We start from the raw sequence: 18,307 nt of genomic DNA on the forward strand, positions 1-18,307 counted from the left end.
GGTGGGGGTACCCAGCATTCCCTGCGGCCCCCTGGCCATTCCGCGGCTCCGCGCGCTGCCTCCTGTCTCCCTCTGGTGCCGCGGCCGGGCGGGAAGATGGCGGCGATGGAGGGGCCCCTGGCTGTCTTCGGCGAGCGGACCAGCGGCGACACGATCCGCACGCAGAACGGTAACGGCCGTGCGCTGCCGGCGGCGGCTTGGTGAGCTGTGGGGGGAGGGGCAGAGAGGATGTAACATGGCGCCGCCGTTACCGCCGCCATGTGCTTACCCGCCCCTGCCCCCGCCCGGGAAGGGCCTCGCCCTGCCGCCAGCTTCCCTCAGCCCCGGGCCGCTAGAAGCCCTTGGGAGGGTCGCTGCCGCCGGGAGGGGGGGCGGGCGGGTGGCACCACTCCTTTTCTACAGCCTCCAGTCAGTGGCGAAGTGGTCCCGCGCCCCTCTCCTTCCTTGGTAGAAGCGCACACCGGGAGGGGGGCGGCTGCTGACTGGAGATGGGCTCCGTTCCACCCCGAGCTCGTAGGGTGTGAGCCGGCAGGGCCTGCAGACTGGCTGAGAGGCCTTGGTGGGGAAGGGTCGGCTGGGGAAGCTTGCTGCTCGCCAGCACGGGTAAATAGCCTGCTTCTGAAAGTAGGGACCGCCCTCAAGATGAGTGTCTTTAACTGTAGTTTTCAAAAACGTTCCACATTTCTCAGGGTTTTACCCCAAGTCTTGGCAAAAGTCTGCAAACTCCGAGGCTGTTCTTAATTTCTGATTAGGTAAAAGACAAAGGAAGGAGCTGAAGACCTGCTTCCTCATGATCGTGAGAGTCATGCAGTACTGATACTTCGGGCAGAACAATTAGAATGAGAATTACCTTGATCTATGAATAAGATAGTCGATAATGGTGACTTCGATGATACAACGAAGGTTCCTTTCAGAAACAAGCTTTCTTTCAGAAAGCTGCCGTTATTCTTCCAAAACAAAGCAAGGAAACAGTTATATTGTTTGACGTTCAAAATGAAGGTCAGAGTTGTCACTATTCCCATTATACTACCACTTTTTCAATTTCCAGATTAAGTGGCTATGCTTGTGGGATAAAGAAAAACTTGCCACGGTCTGAAGGAAAAGGTTGATTGTATCTTTTTCCTATATGAAGTTGGCAGAACATCCTTTAAGCCACTATGTTAGAGATTTCATATTACTTTAGTAGTGACTAAAAGATCGCTTTTGACTTTCTTGACTTGGTTACAGAATAAGTGTTTTGTTTCAGTCACAGACCTAAGCAGGGCAAAAAGATGTGTTACTGATTGATACATGGTGATAGCATTGTTCTGTATCTGCCTAGAACTAGGGAGTAAACGAGGGTGAAGTTTCATGGCATGACGTGCTGCTGCCAAAAGAAACAGAGCTACCAACCTCTGCTAAGCTACCACCACTGGTCTTCTGACCTCAGTAGTGTCCTTCATCTTACCAAGCCAGCAGAACACGATTCTTTTTCTGATCAGTTAGTTAACTGAACCAGCTTGGAGGGAAGAGTGAGGTTTGGCACAGATTGTATTTTTAGTAGCAGCAAGCCATTACTTGCTTAGCTAGGCCTGAAACCTAATCCTAAATTCCGTCACTTTATCTCAAGTTTCTGAATTGCAGGTTCTTGGCGGTACATTTTCTTGTAAACCTGAATCACCGTGAAGTTGGAAAGATAAAACTTTCTTTTTTCTTTCATTTATTCAGTTACTGCTGCATCTGCTATTGCCAACATTGTGAAGAGTTCTCTTGGGCCAGTTGGTCTGGATAAGATGTTGGTGGATGATATTGGGGTATGTAAGCATTCTCTAAGAAGTGTCAGGAGGACTTGTGTCCCTGTGTAAAAGTGCTTCCACTTAGTGTGCCTTATAGGTCTAATATGCCCATGGCTGTCCGTATTTTATATTTTAAAATACTTCAAGCAAGTGAGGAAAGTTTGCCATTTTACAGGCTGCTAATATAATACTGCATTAGAGGGTAGTTACTGCACTACTACTAATCTGGTATGCGCAAGACGTTTGATGAGTTTCTGTAACGTAAAGGCTTTTCTGACAAAAAGAAAGTGCGGATTCTGCACTGGTGACATTTCTGTTGTTAGAATGGGACTCCTGGTTAAAAAGAAGCAGTGAACATTTGGTATAAATATTTATTTTATGGGTATTCACAGAGAATAATTAACTTTCACTTGCATAGACATTACAGTAAAAACGTAATAGAAACGTACCTTGTATTAAGATTTGATTTCTGAAAATTAGGACGTGACCATTACTAATGATGGTGCAACCATTCTGAAACTGCTAGAAGTGGAACACCCTGCTGCAAAAGTTCTTTGTGAGCTGGCAGACTTGCAAGACAAAGAAGTTGGTGATGGGACAACCTCAGTGGTACGTAGAAAGTTTTACGGGCAGATACACCAAAAGTCAGTGTTCCATTATCACAGTGCAGCTTTTGACTTATCTGTTGTGAATCTTGGTGTAATGTGGATCAGCTATACAGAACGAAAAACTTGGCGGTTGACTGAATATGAACAGTTTTCTAAAGTAGGTTACAGAATGAAGAAATTAGACTTGTGGTTTTTTAGAGATGCTAGTTTCCATACGCAGCTGGTGCTCTGGAATGGAATTTGCTTACTGCAGTTTCATTATTTATCTTCTTATTATTTATGTTTTCCTTTCCTGAAGGTTGAGGGTAGATTCTGAATTAAGGTTCTTGATTGTTAACAACCATGTTAAATTAAAGTGTTAAAGTGTTAGGACTAATAAGGGTGCTGAGTACTTGCCTGAGACTTTTGACAACTTGGCGGAGGCAGAATCAGGTGGCTTTTACCTGATGTCAGAAACTATTTACAATTCTAGGTTGCAAGTACTTGTTTCCACTGAGTAGACACTAGGCAACTGTTTGTGATTCTACTTTCTTCTTACTGGCAACAGGTAGTTATTTTGCTTGTATGGAATACATGTATTTAGTGTTTGTATTTCAAACAGGTAATTATTGCTGCAGAACTTCTAAAAAATGCAGATGAACTAGTGAAACAGAAAATTCATCCTACCTCCATTATTGGTGGATACCGACTTGCTTGCAAGTAAGGAACTAATACAGTTGAAGTACATTGCATTTTTTAAGGTACTATAATGGCATGCTTTTTGTTTATTTCTGTATTTGTGACTGCATTAATTCAGACTTCCTGGTGCAAACTGGATACGGCATTTTGGTTTGGGTGTGTATTTGGGGCTTTTTTTGTTGGTTTGGGTTTTTTTTTTAGTTTGAGTTTCTGTAGTCTCACATAAAAATGCCACTTTACTGTCCTGGAAGACGAATTGATTTTCATCCCTGTGTTCTTTGACATAACATTTAGAAGGCCTGAAAGCATGTAAAGTCTTTGTCTTTGTGGGCAGTGGAATTCTTTACCAGTATTTGTCTTTATTCTACAGGGAAGCTGTTCGCTACATCAATGAAAACCTTATTATTAACACAGATGAATTGGGCAGGGAGTGCCTGATTAATGCTGCTAAAACATCAATGTCCTCTAAAATTATAGGAATGTATCCTTTAACTTGATCAAGTTATTTAAGTGAGAGTGATTGATTGGAGAGCTTGAGTAGCTAGGCTGGTTTCCTTTGCAGGAGTTTTTATGAGTGGGGGTATGGTATTCAAGCTGTCATTTTTGTAATGGGTGTGAAAAACGTTTCACAGATATTATTATCTGACATGGGAAAACATGTTAAGACTCTTTGGATTTATTTAAAACTGGTTAGGCTCGTCACAATAGCTCTAATGGTGTATTGTTCCCTTAGGACAAGGTAGTGACACTAGATAAGGAACTGTGTGAATGGAAGAATGCGATACAGAAGTCAAGTACCTGGGGACTGAAACTAGAGGAAAGAAGGTTGCATTTTACTCCATAGTCACAGAAAAACCTGCATTTTTAGCCTTTGTGCTAACAAACAAGGGAATGTAGACTGACTATAGGATAGGTATGTTTGTTACAGAACAAAAGGTGTGTAAAATGCAAGCATCACCCTAGCTTGTTCTGATTTTCTTACCAGCGTTTCAGCTTTAAGAATTACTCAGTCGTTTAAGGGAATGGTAAAGCAAGCTAGGACTTCTGTACCTTTCTGGAGTTCTTTTTTTGAAAACAGTTTTTGACTCTTAGTTTGGGTGCTGTCAGTGACTTTTTTTTTCCTTAAGCATAATGCTAGTTTTCTTCTTCAGTTTTAACCTTAACCGCATTTTAGTGATGGTGATTTCTTTGCTAATATGGTGGTGGATGCTGCACTGGCAGTTAAATATACAGACCAGAAGGGTCAGGCTCGGTATCCAATCAACTCGGTTAATGTTTTGAAGGCACATGGCCGCAGCCAAAAAGAGAGCATACTTGTGAACGGTTATGCTCTGAACTGCGTGGTGGGCTCACAGGGTAAGAACACACTATGCTGCGTGAAGCTTTTGTATGAAGTCAGCCCTCTTAGTCTTTCTGCATGGATCTTCTTCCTGACTGCATTAGTTGCAAATCACTTGGGTTTTCAATTCCAGAGCAATTAAACAAGAACACAGAAAAACCTTACCACTTCACTAGTGGTTTCTAGGCTAGGGTCTGCCAGGTACTAGTGATCCACAAAGTGCTGGTAAGTTACCGTAGCTTCCCTGGCTCACTATCAGCATGGTAATACTGTGATCTTCTGGGACGTAAGCACCTCCCTTGTGAGGCGCCAGTGTCAGGTTTGTCCGCAAGGATGCGAGGCTGATGGATCAGCTTTTCATGGTCATTCCCATTTTGGGGGTAGGGTCTGTAAAAAAAGTGACTAATTTCTCTCTTTGAAAGTCTTTGTTAGCATTTTTCTGTACTGGGGCAGAACTGGAGGCGGAGAAACAAACCAAATAGAAATCTGAAATGTGAAAGTAGCATTAGTTTTAATCTCTGATGCTAACTTGATGTTCTGTTAACTCGATTTGACAAAATCCTTTTTCTTGTTCTCTCTCGTCAGGTATGACCAAGAGAATAGTTAATGCGAAGATTGCATGCCTTGACTTCAGCCTGCAGAAAGCAAAAATGAAGCTTGGTGTTCAGATTGTTATCTCAGACCCTGAGAAGCTGGACCAGATAAGGCAGAGGTGTGTGGAAGCTTGAGTAACTGAGACAGTGGGGTTTCACAGGCTTGTTTTGGTCTCTTCAATTGAGGTGGCTCGATGTAATTTTGGCCGAGCGCAAGAGGTAAAAATGTTTTAAATGTTAACATTTCCCAGCAATGCCAAATATTAATGGTAAAAGCTTTCACTTCTGGAGGCAGAACTAGTATTAAGTGAGTTTTTGAGAAATCCAAGTATGTTTGTGCAATGGTTCCTTCTCCTTGCAGAGGCCTACATTAAGATTTCAGAAAATGGGTTGACAGAATGTGATTGCAGACTTTTAAGTTGATTTCTATAATAACTTTGACTTTATCCTTGCAGAGAATCAGATATTACCAAAGAAAGGATCCAGAAGATTTTGGCCACTGGTGCCAATGTTATTCTCACCACTGGAGGTATTGATGATATGTGTCTGAAATACTTTGTTGATGCTGGTGCTATGGCAGTACGAAGAGTTGTAAAAAAGGACCTTAAGCGGATTGCTAAGGCATCAGGAGGTATGTATGTATAAAAACACCTGTCGTCTTTTCCTTTCTCCCCCCCCCCCCCCCCTTTTTCTTTTCTTTTTTTCTTTGTAAAAGCTGTCATTAGGATATTAGTAACTGATTTTCAAAACATGGCTTCTTAACATGCAAGCCGTGCAAGGAGAGGATGAGTAGAGCTGAGCCACTCTTGTTAGGCTTTAACTTTACTGTTTCTTTTAAGTGGTCATTCTGTCAAAGTAGATCAGTACTGTAAGAGTTGACTGCTGAAGATTTACAGTGGGGAGAAAAAATGCTGCCTTGCACTGGGGAGACTGTCTTCTTGTGGAAACAGGAGCCAGAATCTCTATTCAGGAGTCTTTACTAAGCACACGTTCATAAGCCTCTGGAGAGTTGTGTTAAGTACCTTGTTTAGATAGTTCAAGACAAATGAAGAATTCCTGAGTCATTAAATACATAATGAAAAAAAAATTCTGGTCCCATACAGATTTTATCTGTCAGTTGTTAAATTTGCAAGAAAGCATTTTCATTATGGTAAAGCACAGGAACTTGTACTAGCTGTGGAAAAGTAAGTGCTATAGAAGTTGAGCAAAAAGAGCAGTATCGATTATGAATTGTGGAATATTGAATTGCTACCTAAGAATTAGAAGTGCAAATGTACTTATGCTGCTTTTATTTCTATTTTCAATCTCTGTTTTTCTTCCTGTATGCCTGTTCTGTGAAGTCAGCAAAGGATGTGCTGGAATTCAATGCTAATTCCACTTCTTTGTTTGTTTGTTAAAGCAACCATATGTTCCACCCTTGCAAATCTTGAAGGTGAGGAGAGTTTTGAGGCATTAATGCTGGGACAGGCAGAAGAGGTGATACAAGAGAGAATCTGTGATGATGAGCTGATTTTAATCAAGAAGTAAGGATCCTTTTTAAAATACTTGGTTTTGTGTAAGTTTGAGATAAAATCCCGTTTATTTACTTCCATGCTGTCTCAGCGGTATGAGTAGTTATATGCATGGGAAAGAGTATACAAGTCCACTGCAAACGAGAGGTGAAAGTATCAGTATTTAATCTCTTCTGCTGGAGCTGGACACCTGTTCTATCAACCATAATGTGAGACAATCGGATTGCTAGATAGACTTTACTTAAAGTTTTGTTTATAAACAAATTCTTCTAAAATTTACAATAAAATTCTGTTAAATTACTAGAGACATTATTACAGCATTCATACCACGTTCCTTTACCTGGCTTTTAGCAATGTGGTCACACTGACTTCCCCTTACGGACAGTAAAGGGAAATGGCTACCATCTGAGCAATTCCATCTGAATAAGGAGGTGCAAGCTAGGTCTTACAATGTATGGTGGAAGACAGGGTTTTACTTCTGCTGGTTTCATTGAATCAGTCATTTGCTTGGTAGTACAGAATGGACCATGTTGGTAAAAGGTTTTTTTTTTTGTTTTTGGTGGGGGTTTTTTGTTTGTTTGTTTGTTTTTTTAAGTTTTGGGGGTTTTTTTTAATGGGTAAGAAGAGTAACAGTTACTAGTTGTCCACACACACGGTATTTTCCCTTGAAGTTTTTAGTATGCCACTGCTGTCTGGTACCTGAAGATTTGAGTATCAGTTTGTTCAACAAGAACATACATTGGATATTAACTTCTCTGCTGCTTCAGTGTCCCTTCTCAGTGTTCAGCTTCCTGTAGTCTCATTTGCGTGCGAATGAAATATTCTGACCATGGCACTTGTGTGGCAGTTACATGACTGCTTCTACTGTAATGTTGGCAGTCATTAGCTCGCTTGATGGCTATGCGAAAGAGAACTTTCCTGATACCTAATTTCATTTTCCCTTCATTTGATGGGAAAACATCTTGTCTGTCATGGCTTCTGTCAGGTAGCTTTCTCTAAAAGACTACTCAAACTAGGTTCTTGCGTATTAGAACTTAAAACATTGACTTACTAAGTCACAACATATGTATCCTGCAAGGGTGCATAACAGTACTAAGATTTTCTTTTAAAGGCTGAAAGAATCTGGCTCAACTGAACTTGGCTTTAGAAGAAAAATTTCAGAAAGAAGAGTTTTAACTTATATTCTGTTCAACACAGCTGACTTCCAATTCCTTTTTTCCATAGTACAAAGGCTCGTACTTCAGCATCAATTATTTTACGAGGAGCTAACGACTTCATGTGTGATGAAATGGAACGATCTATACACGATGCTCTCTGTGTTGTTAAACGGGTATTGGAATCCAAGTCTGTTGTCCCAGGTGGTGGTGCTGTAGAGGCAGCACTTTCAATATATCTTGAAAACTATGCAACCAGCATGGTAAGTCTTGCATGAAGAAGTTAACAGCCTGTATGTTTTAAACCAGGACAACGTGAATTTTCAAGCATTTATTTTCTTCTACTAGCAGTTGGTTCCGTGGTTCATGAAAACCTACTCATCTTACAGAATATAAGATGCTTCTTTAAATTGGAGGATGAGAGTTACTCTTTCTCTGATAATTAGACTATATGGTTCTTTGGCCTAAAACTAGGTTTTGCATGTGAAAACCCCTGCCTACTATTGACTCTCTTGATCATGGCTGCATTTTTTCCTCTTTCTAGGGATCACGTGAACAACTTGCAATAGCAGAATTTGCAAGATCCCTCTTAATAATTCCAAATACATTGGCAGTAAATGCTGCTCAAGATGCGACAGATCTCGTTGCGAAGTTGAGAGCATTCCACAACGAGGCTCAAGTTAACCCAGATCGCAAAAATCTGAAATGGCAAGTATCTACCTGTAGGAAGGCTATTAAAAGTGCAGGGGGTTGGTGACTTAGGTGGAAAGTTGCCCTGCCAGTTTACTGAGCCATGATTTGCGTGTAAAAAAAGGGGTTTCTTTCTGCATGGTTCAGTCCTGTGTATGTGTCACTGGGACCTAGTAGTTAAACAGCATACTCCCAACTATATTTCTACTTTTTCTACCTCTCCATCTGATAATACTTCTTCTTTTCAGGATTGGCCTTGACTTGATCAATGGAAAACCTCGCGATAACAAGCAAGCCGGTGTCTTTGAACCAACCATGGTCAAAACTAAGAGCCTAAAGTTTGCAACAGAAGCTGCAATTACTATTCTTCGAATTGATGACCTTATTAAACTGCACCCTGAAACTAAAGAAGAGCGAGGGTGCTATGAGGATGCTGTTCACTCTGGAGCACTTGAAGAATAACTTAGGTTTTATTTATGTTTGTCTAACTTACACTTCCCACTCTTGTAACTAAAATGTTAATAAAACCAGTGGTTGAATGCTGCTGCTATTTTCTTGTGAACAAATTAGTTTGTGAAAGTAAGGTTGGTCCTTGCGTTGAGAATTTTAAGCTTTAGCGTGTGTTAACTAGAGTGCCTGCAAGTAGCCGCTAATCTTGTCATAACAGTGATTGAGTGGCAAAAAGTAATGGAGTAAGCTTATTTAATTTTAAGCAAAACAAAAAAAAAAGCTCTGTGATTAGAAGTTTATTAATGAAACATTTCAAAATTAGTTAGCACTCAGTAGTCATTCATTCACATTCATCTCTCAACGCACATGGCTATTCCCATTCCTCCTCCTACACAGAGAGCAGCAACACCGCGTTTTCCACCTGTTCGTTCCAGCGCATGTAGAAGAGTAACAAGGATGCGACAACCAGAGGCGCCAAGAGGGTGGCCAAGAGCAATAGCTCCACCTTGGATATTAATCTAAAAAAAAAAAAACCAAACCCCAAAAAATAGAGAAGGTCACATTAATAAATCATTTAACTAGCTTAGTTCTGAGTTTGAACATGACTGACTTCACTGGACATAGTCCTTGATTGTGAGTAAGCCTGAAGCTGCTAACCACCATTCCATGGAGAAATGAACACATACAACAGCTGTTACAATTAGTATTTCTTCTGGAAGGGGCCCACCTTTACTCTGAAGATAATTAAGGTGGTAATTGAGGTGAGTTCAGGGAGGGGAGAGTAAAACCTGCACTTTTTTCCATCACTGGAAGGATACAGTGGCAAATAACGCTTCCAGCAGCAAGTTCAGATTCTGAAGTTAATTACAAGCATGCTCAGCAGTTCCCTAGAGTTGCACACGCATCTGCTGTAACCCACGCAGCTGTAGCCCATTCAGGTGGGAAACGCTGTGCGTGCTCACAAAGCAAGCCTGCAGCAGAGCAGCACAAGGAAACGCCTCCTGGGGTTCCCAATCCCTTTTGCTTGCGGCAAAGTCATTGCAAAAGGACTGTTCTTGCCTCTGGAATACAATCCAGGTGCACAGCATGGAACAACTTTGAATTACAGGAGACAAACTAATTATGGCATCAAATGTATTCATTACCTTTTCTGGATTTACTTTCAGTTCTTTTGCTATTGCAACAGCTAGCGATGCAAAGGCTTCATTAATTTCAAACAGGTCAACTTGCTCCAGAGTCCAGCTGGCTTTGTCAAGCTGAGAAAAGAAAATAAATTGAGGCTTTATTATCTTTTAGGTATTCCTCAGCACTGGATGAATCTTTTCATAAGACTTAATTTTGATGATTTGAAGCCACCACTTCTGAAAAGTTGAAGGAAACTGATTTTTATAGCCAGGGTTGACAGAAGTCACGAAAACAGCAGACACAATTCCAGTATTAGCAAAAGTCAGTACGATGTGCTGTAACATGCTGGCTGCTCTTAAAAAAAGTGTTTAATTTTACACATGGTGGTGCCCTTAGTAGAACAAGCACGGTTTTCAAAAGTAGGTTTTAACAGATTAAAAGCAAGTTTTTCAGGACATAAGTCTGATTCCATCAGAGATTCTCTGCTTAATACAGATTTTTATACAGGAAATAGCAAAGTGACCATTAGCAATGGGTGCCAAGTGCAATTCGTCCAGTCTCTCCTGCCTTTCAGTTGAAAGTTGCCACTTGAAGCTTTTCACAGGTGGCTATTTTGGAAGATGGTTAGGCTCACGTTTTCACTTCAGAAACTTGTGGTGCAATTGCCTACCTGGGTACAGGCTTAGGCACGTTTCACGTTTTTACTTCCATTCACTTTTTGTTTCTCACGGCAACGCTTTATCAGCGGGAACCATCTGCAGCAATGATGTTTCACAACCAGCTAGCCAGGCTGGTGCATCTCCAAGACCACAGTCAAGGAGGAGGGCCTCTTTCTACTAGGTATTACAGGGACAGCACGGAAACCATTCACCTTCTGGGAAAAGTCTCATCTTTTAAAAGACTATGTTGTTGCAACACCAAAATGCATTCTCTCTCTCTAAAGTGCTACTATGAAATTCTGAAGAGATAAACTGATAATTTATGGAGAGTGTGAAGTGTTTGATAACATACGTTACAAAGTTTACATTAAGTAGTAGTGTGCCCTTTTTCAGAGTACCTATAAAATTATAGTTAAATACAGCTTCTCTGTTCTACAATTTAAACTAAAAATGTCTATTGTATATACATTTATAGCACTCTTGATTTAAAAGAGGTTTGAGATCTGATAAGAAAAAGCTTCAGTGTTACAGTTCTGATTTTCCTGTTAAAAGCCACAGAGCTCAGGTGAGTTCAAGTTAGGTTTCTGCACTGCCAGGATGTTTCAGACACGAACAAAATAAGGCCCCTACACAGTGTAAGTAAAACTAAGAAGGGATACTAAAGCAAATCCATCCTTATCGGCTGCACAAGAGCTCTTTCAATGCGCAGTTTCATAGCTCAGTTTTAGCAAATCATCAGCTGGGGTTGCCATGGGCCGAGTCCATACTAGCAAGCAGCGTGGTACCATAGGAGCTGCTCACTTCCGGGCATTTTATTTGAGAACCTTGTCCTGTGGACTGAACACAGAGCGCGTCAGTGGGTACAATAATGGTTTGAGCACATTAGATGTGGTTCTGGAGTGCACCTTCTTCAGTTTCACCTGAAAGGAACCCAATTTGCATGCTCCAACCCTTTCACAGGGCAAACCAAAACACAAAGGGCACCATCACATTTGCTAATGCAGACGCACTCACTGGCCCTTCTCTCAGTGTTGTACTGTTGCAAATACAATCAGGCAGTGATCTGAATATTAACCTGAACAGACACAGCACCAGAACCATATCGTGACAGAAACAAATCATCCCCAAATTAGGTTAGTATACACATCCATGAAATTTGACCTTTAGCCTCCTAGGTTATCTAGGTGGCCTTTCACAAACCTGACTACGTCGTGTTCTGAACTCCATTCATACACCTATACTTTTCCCCCCCCTCCCCCCAAATGAGTAGGCACTAGCCTGGTAGCACTAGAAATCTTAATCGTATATACTCTCCACTATTTTAACTCTTGTTTTCACTTAGTTTATTTTTTCTACTGAATTTTCCTTAGAATATAGAAAAACCGAGACATGGCCAGAAAATAAAAAGTGATTACAAGCAAGAGTTTTAAAATAATAGATACCTAGATAGATAGATAATTACTTACAGCTTGCTTTATTGCTGAAATGGGCCCTACTCCCATTATAGATGGATCTACACCTGTCTGAGCCCAAGATACAATCCGAGCCAAAGGCATAAGACCTCTCCTAGCAGCTTCTGATTTCTTCATTAGAATTACAGCTGCAGCTCCATCATTTATACCTGTGGAATGACAAACAACTTTTATTTATTTGTTAGGTTTTACGGCTTTTACTTGTACCACTTTTTCCTGCTTGCATAAGTTCACAATCTAGACAAAAGAAATCTTTTATTGGTTTAGGTCCATATTTTTTTCAGATCAGCCAAGTCTGACCTCTGACACAAACACTTAAAATGGGTGACATATCTATACTGCTGTAAATGTGACACGTTTATGATTTCTACTTGGAAAGCAGCAAGTGGAAGAGTTGAGGCACAATCTGAAAAAGGAGCACATCAGATTTATTAAGTAGACTTTGGAAGAGGCAACATAAGGACCAAGGAAGAAGTTTCAAAGCTGCCTGTGGCAGGAGAGTTAGTCCCACAGGAGTAACATTTTCAAACATGAATTGTTAAGTTTCCTTTGTCCAGACCTGCAGTATTAGAAACCACTAGACAGCTAGTTTTAAAAAGAGAGAATGCAGTTTCTCTTTGTTCCAGCCTATCAAATATTGCTGTTATTGTCCAAATGCTTGTATTGCTTCACAGAAAGCAAGCAAACAAAAGACAACTCATCTGTAAAGAAGTCCTCCACCAGTTATATTCAAGTTCTACCCGTCATCAAACACATCCCCATTTTCTGCAGAATACATTCAGCAGTAACCACGCAGCTGCAACCCCTCGCAGAGACCCTGCCTTGAGCTATGAGCAGCTGCTGTTCTTTTCCATTTCAGTTTTAGGCAGATGGACCAACCTGAAGCATTAGCTGCTGTTACTGTCCCAGTTCCGTCTGTCAGGAAACAGGGCTTTAACTTTGCCATTGTTTCCAAGTTGCTCCCATGTCGAGGGTGTTCATCTGTTTTAACTTCTATAGGACCTGAAAATAGAGTGTTATACTCACAGGAGGGTCTAATCGCACAGACTTGTCTCAAACAGAAATCTGGCACAAACAACAGGTGGATTGGGAATATACGCCATATTCCTTTTAACCAACAAGCCATTCTGTTGGAGACAGCTTCCAACTCAGTGCAATTTGTGAAAGGTCCCTCCAGCTGCCTCTAGCAGGACAGACAGCTGGGCTTTCTGGGACAAACACTAACAACCAAAATACTGTCTAGTTGTACAAAACCAGATCTTGTTCTTGCTGTTCGTCTTCTTGCAAAAATAGTCGTGTCATTAAGTATTATTATCTAAACGGGTATCAGAAAAGCCCTTCATTAGTTTGTAACCTGCCTAATGCCACTTTTCCCACAGGGTCTATTCAATGCAAATGTTGAACAACTGGTTCTTGATTTCTGTTTGGAAAATTCAGTTTTTGCATCCACCTCGCAATGAGCTGGGGGAATTCCCCTGCCCTAGAAACAGATCTTTTGCTCAAGCACCATAATAGGTCTGTTTACATCCCTAACAGACCTAAAGAGAAACATAACTAATATATGTAACCTGACCCAGTTAATGAACTAGTAACCCTAATTATTGTCACTGTGTATTTTACTAGGTGGGCAAGGTTTGCCAGATAAACATGACTGCTTTAAGTTTGGTACAGCAGGAGTCTAACAAAATAAAAATACTGATATTGGTACCAGATCCGAGCCTATGCTAAGTCAGCAATTTGCCTGGGTAGTAATTACATCCCAAATAAAACAGATAGTAGCAGTATTTGCAGAGAGCTCCATTTAGATATTCCACATTTGCATTGTTTCTCTCTTATTCAAAAAAATAACCACTGGAAGTTGAAAAAGAAAGCAACAGGCTATATGCTGACAGAACGGCTTACAGAAAAGGCTGTACAACTGGGAAACCATCCACTGATCATAGCAGACATATAACAAAAAACACTTTTTTTTTTTTTCTTTAAAATCAGCTCTCATTATCCATTCACACCTACCTTTTTTAGAAGGTACAAGAACAGGAACAATTTCTTTCGTAAAATAGCCAGCTTTCTGTGCTGCCTCTGCCCTGTTTTGTGACTGTAGAGCAAGTTGGTCTTGTTCTCCTCTGCTGACTTGCCACTGATTGGCCACATTTTCAGCTGAAATAGGAACAAAATGCAAACTGCCATCAGGAAATGCTAAAATTCTACGCTGTAAAACTGTAAGCATAAAGGTAGTCATTAATGTTTGCTGTAGCAAGATGCTAAGCTTGTTGAACATTTTTCATTCTGGATTTCCTCATTTTGTTTGCTCATGATTCTCTATTTTCTTTTGAGGGTAAAAATTTCCGGGTGGGATCTACTCCCAGACTGCATATCACGTTAAATACAAATGAAGGCAAGCTTTTGTAGTTTACTGCTGCTCTGAATTATTATGCTCAGATCTCCCTACAGCTACTTCAGAGGAGGGAACAGTTCTGAAGTTAGTCTGTTTCATAAGCAGGGTCTGAAAAGAAAAGGCAGCTGGCTGACTATCCCATCCAGGATGCAATAACCTGAAGCTGCAAAACCATGTGTATCCATAGTACACTTTACGTAATTGCCCCATGCTGTAAATCTGTGCTGCCGACTGCTTCAGCTGGTACAGGGATTATTTTGTTTATTTTTCCTGGTATTAAATTAAATTGCTCAGATGCAAAAGAGATGCAGTGAGATTAGCTCAGGCAGAAAAAAAAAAAAATCAGTACCTTTACAAACAAAGAAGAAAATGCCTTCAATGCCTTTCAATATTAAGGATTTCTTTCTTTTTCATGACTACGACTTAAGGACAGCTTAAAACACACCTTATTTGAAACTCCAGATTTCTGAAATTTCATATCAGTGAACTCCTCCTTCCCCCCAGTCAACCATTTCCTTTTCTGGACTGTCACCACTTACCTGTTATACCCATATGATACTGATAAAAAGCATCTGTAAGGCCATCAAGGATTATGGTGTCCTGCAAGGAAGCCTCTCCCATTTTCACCCCACCTCGCATGTGAATTACATGAGGAGCCTGCAAGAAGGTATTTTGAAAGGAGTTAGATGGTTTATATCTCCAGTGCCCAATACAGTCAGACAGCTGAAGAGGCAGACCCCTGCCTTGCGGCTGCAGGTAACTACCCCAATGCCGGCAGTCTCCCCACCTGCCCGCTCCATCTCTCCCTCCCGTGTCTGCCAGCTGGCATGCTCTGTTTGGCCCGTGCATTTCCCTGACAGCAGATCATGGAGCACCAAATGTTTTCTCTACATGGATTGAATCAATCGTGTCTGGGGCCATACGGCTGTGGCCATCCTACCAGTCCGGCCTAGGTGGTTCCCAATCGCACTCTGCTGCCAGCGAACACCAACATCGCTCTCGGCACGGGCAGCTAGCAAGCCCCGGCACAAGAGGCCACTCTCTTGTTAGTGACCATATCACCAGCCCAGCACCATTCCTTAATACAACCTTGGGCTGAAAAGCTTGAAATGAAAGCCCGTTGCTTCCCTTCTGAGCTCAAATTGTTTGGTGAACAATAACGTTTCTAGTTATCCCTTCTTCTGGCTTCTTGCAACACAAAAAAAACTGTCTATTGCCAGCTGTCACAAGCCAATCATTCACCAAAACAGGGCTAGATAGAAATTAAAATGGAATTTTAAATGTAGTGTGTGTTTGCATGGTACCTTTTCAGTAGCTACAGTATCAGGCCTTTTTTTTTTTCCTAAAAAAAAATAAAGCGGCTACTGAAGTCAATTGTTGCATGTGTAAATTCATTCCCAAGTACAGAAACTGAAGCCTCTCTTTCAATCTGCCTCCAGAGCGTTAGCCTAGAAATACAGTGTTTCCACATAACTTACTGCTGTTTGCTCCCAGTAAGTCAGCACAATGCGAGTACAATTATTTGCTTCACCTTGCTCATACTTTCCATGCCTCCTGCAACCACGATGCTGGAATCTCCCGTCTGTATGGACTGAGCAGCCAGACATACCGCCTTCAAGCCTGACCCGCAGATCATCTGGCAGCTCCAGGCGGGCACAGAGTAAGGGATTCCCGCAGCAACACTTGCCTGCCGGACGGGGTTCTGACCGGCACCTGCAGGAACAGGCAGCATTTTTCCTTTGTCTGTTCTTAATAAACAAATGTCAGCCTTGTCACTTTTCACAACAAGTACCCCGATTCCACCAAAATTTAGAGCTCACTCCTATTTTCAGTTGGTAGACAGAGAAGTTCCCATCAGTAATCTGCAAACAGAAGCTGTTACCTCTCTCATTTATATCTTGATCAATAAAATATCTGCAACATCAGGGACTTGCTACTGATAGTTTTATATCTGCAACTTTGCTTTTGATGGCAGGTCTGATGAAACACCAACTTCCAATTAGCACTAGCCTGTTGTATGTGTGTAAGATGAGCTCTTGCTCATTTAAATTGCTCCTTGCTGAAGGGTTTCTTTTTGCCATCCGCTGTACACCACCAGCGGACAACTTTCCCTAAAAGTTCCTATGGAAACCAAAAGCACAGTTATGCAACGACAGTCAGGAAAGCTTCCATTCTTTGTTGTAATCCCGATGGAGAGACTAGGAACGCTATACTCAAAGAAAACATTCTTCATCTGCATCTCCCGAGGCCAAAGTAATGGCAGCTCTTTGTACGTAAAGAAACGGATAAGGAAAGCACATCATTTTGGGGAGCTAAAAATACACAGGAATATGGATCAGATTTAAATATGACAAAAATATTTATTTTCTTCCTCCGTCTTTAAAATACAAACCTGCCCTATGACTCCACTGATTAAACATTACCCTGGAAAAAGCAGAGGACCATTTCAAAACAAACAATTGTCTATCAGCCACATTTTCATTAAGTCGGAATATTTGTCTCCAAGCAAGTGGCATCACAGATCTCGCAGGTCAGTCTTGCAGATAAATGCAAACGCAGGCCTCGCTCTTAAAATCTGAGAGTTCTCGTTAGTTACGACGTTAAATTTACAAGAGGCGATGACCAATGAGAGAGAGGGGATGAAGAAGAAGAAGAAAAGGCGCTGACTTTCACACAGGCACTCTTGGCTACTTTGGGGATTTAAAAACCCCAAACTATCCCCCCCACCACACCCTTTACAAAAGCCCAGCAACGGGTTTGGTCACCCAGAGCGTAGGGAGAAGCAGCGGCCAGGATGCCGCTCAAGTCCTTTGTTAATGAACCACGCTCTTAACGGCAAGGAATAAGGCTCTGGAGCATGAAACCTGGGCCCTGGGCTGCTGCAAGGGGGCAGCTAAGGAGGGATGCGGCCGCAGAGAGGAAGAGCCCGTCCGGCAGGTCGGTCTTGCAGATGGAATCACAGAATCGTTTAGGTTGGAAAAGACCTTCAAGATCATCCAGTCCAACCATTAACCCACACTACCAAGTCCACACTAAACCAATCAAGGGTAGACTAGGCTAAACCACGTCCCGGAGTGCCACATCTGCCCGTTTTTTGAACGCTTCCAGGGATGGTGATCAGTGCAAAGGCAGGCCTCGCTCTTAAAAGCATCTGGGAGTTACCGTCGGTTACGATGTTCAATTTACAAGAGGCGACGGCCAACGCGAGAGAAGGGATGAAGATGAAGAAGAAAAGGCGCTGACTTTCACACAGGGCCCCCTGGCTACTTGGGGGATTTAGAGGACCCACGCCCCCCGCCCGCGGGAAGATGGCGGCGCAGCCGCCCGCGTACCTGCGGCGAGGACCTGCCCCAGCACCACCTCCGACACCTCGCCGGGGGCCAGCCCGGCCCGCCGCAGCACCTCACGGATGACGGCGGCCCCCAGCTCGTGGGCCGGCAGGGCGGACAGGCCGCCGTTGAAGGAGCCTGGGGGGACACGGAGGGAGAGAGCTCAGCACCGGGGGCGGGGGGGGCGCCTGCCGCCCGGCCCGGCCCCGGGGGGGCACCCGCCGCCCCGGCCCCTCACCGACGGCGGTCCTGGCGGCGGAGACGATGACGACGGGGTCGGAGCTCATGGCGGCAGCGGAGCGGAGCGGCGGCGGGGAGCGGCAGCGGCGGCCGGAGCGGGAGCGGAGTCGGCGCCGGGGCCGCCCCTCGCGTGTTGCCGGTCCCGCCCCTCGGCCGCCGGCGGGCGGGGCGGGCCGGGCCGGGCCGCTGCCGACGGCAGGGAGCTCGCAGGGCCGCTTCGTGGCTGGGTCCCTGGGCAGAGCGGGGGGGCCGGGCGGCCGCCGGCGGGGCCCAGCCGCCCCCCGGGTGG

General features: G+C 43.0%; 2 protein-coding genes and 1 non-coding gene across 6 annotated transcripts; 2 read left to right on the forward strand and 1 right to left on the reverse strand.

Annotated features, from left to right (window-relative positions):
* The first annotated feature begins 96 nt into the window (after positions 1–96).
* Positions 97–8,881, forward strand: TCP1 (t-complex 1). 4 transcript variants are annotated; one of them, XM_075707994.1, is made up of 12 exons: positions 97–169; positions 1,708–1,793; positions 2,256–2,384; positions 2,985–3,082; positions 3,432–3,542; positions 4,236–4,417; positions 4,986–5,112; positions 5,449–5,624; positions 6,393–6,516; positions 7,729–7,921; positions 8,203–8,366; positions 8,597–8,881. In XM_075707994.1, the coding sequence occupies exons 1-12, from the start codon at positions 97–99 to the stop codon at positions 8,808–8,810; spliced, it is 1,677 nt and encodes a 558-aa protein (XP_075564109.1). In that variant the 3' UTR covers positions 8,811–8,881. The 4 variants fall into 4 exon arrangements, with proteins under 4 accessions (XP_075564109.1, XP_075564112.1, XP_075564110.1 ...); XM_075707997.1 differs by lacking the exon at positions 97–169 and adding an exon at positions 175–200; XM_075707995.1 differs by lacking the exon at positions 97–169 and adding an exon at positions 583–603.
* Positions 1,015–1,150, forward strand: LOC142593377 (small nucleolar RNA SNORA29). The gene has a single exon (XR_012830986.1). It is a non-coding gene; the product is annotated as a small nucleolar RNA SNORA29 (small nucleolar RNA).
* Positions 8,882–9,148: 267 nt separating the features above from the next.
* On the reverse strand, positions 9,149–18,065 carry ACAT2 (acetyl-CoA acetyltransferase 2). Its single transcript, XM_075707797.1, has 9 exons — positions 18,017–18,065; positions 17,782–17,916; positions 15,981–16,162; positions 14,989–15,106; positions 14,068–14,211; positions 12,934–13,056; positions 12,049–12,203; positions 9,944–10,054; positions 9,149–9,316 (listed from the first exon to the last, which is right to left on the reverse strand). Exons 1-9 carry the CDS (start codon positions 18,063–18,065, stop codon positions 9,149–9,151), a joined length of 1,185 nt encoding a protein of 394 aa, XP_075563912.1.
* Between the last annotated feature and the right edge of the window lie 242 nt (positions 18,066–18,307).

The sequence above is a fragment of the Pelecanus crispus genome, chromosome 3 (assembly GCF_030463565.1).
Source record: "Pelecanus crispus isolate bPelCri1 chromosome 3, bPelCri1.pri, whole genome shotgun sequence".
NCBI lineage: Eukaryota > Metazoa > Chordata > Aves > Pelecaniformes > Pelecanidae > Pelecanus > Pelecanus crispus.

What these genes read in the sequence shown, in the direction of transcription:
- ACAT2 (XM_075707797.1), bottom strand. Translation starts at nt 18,065, where the DNA reads ATGAGCTCCGACCCCGTCGTCATCGTCTCCGCCGCCAGGACCGCCGTC. An exon ending in GCATGGAAAGTATGAGCAAG is followed by an intron (nt 15,107 to 15,980) that starts GTGAAGCAAATA and finishes ACCTTCTTGCAG; the next exon opens with GCTCCTCATGTAATTCACAT. An exon ending in TGAAAGTAAATCCAGAAAAG is followed by an intron (nt 9,317 to 9,943) that starts GTAATGAATACA and finishes TTTTTTTTTTAG; the next exon opens with ATTAATATCCAAGGTGGAGC.
- TCP1 (XM_075707994.1), top strand. Translation starts at nt 97, where the DNA reads ATGGCGGCGATGGAGGGGCCCCTGGCTGTCTTCGGCGAGCGGACCAGC. An exon ending in CACGATCCGCACGCAGAACG is followed by an intron (nt 170 to 1,707) that starts GTAACGGCCGTG and finishes TCATTTATTCAG; the next exon opens with TTACTGCTGCATCTGCTATT. An exon ending in GATTGCTAAGGCATCAGGAG is followed by an intron (nt 5,625 to 6,392) that starts GTATGTATGTAT and finishes TGTTTGTTAAAG; the next exon opens with CAACCATATGTTCCACCCTT.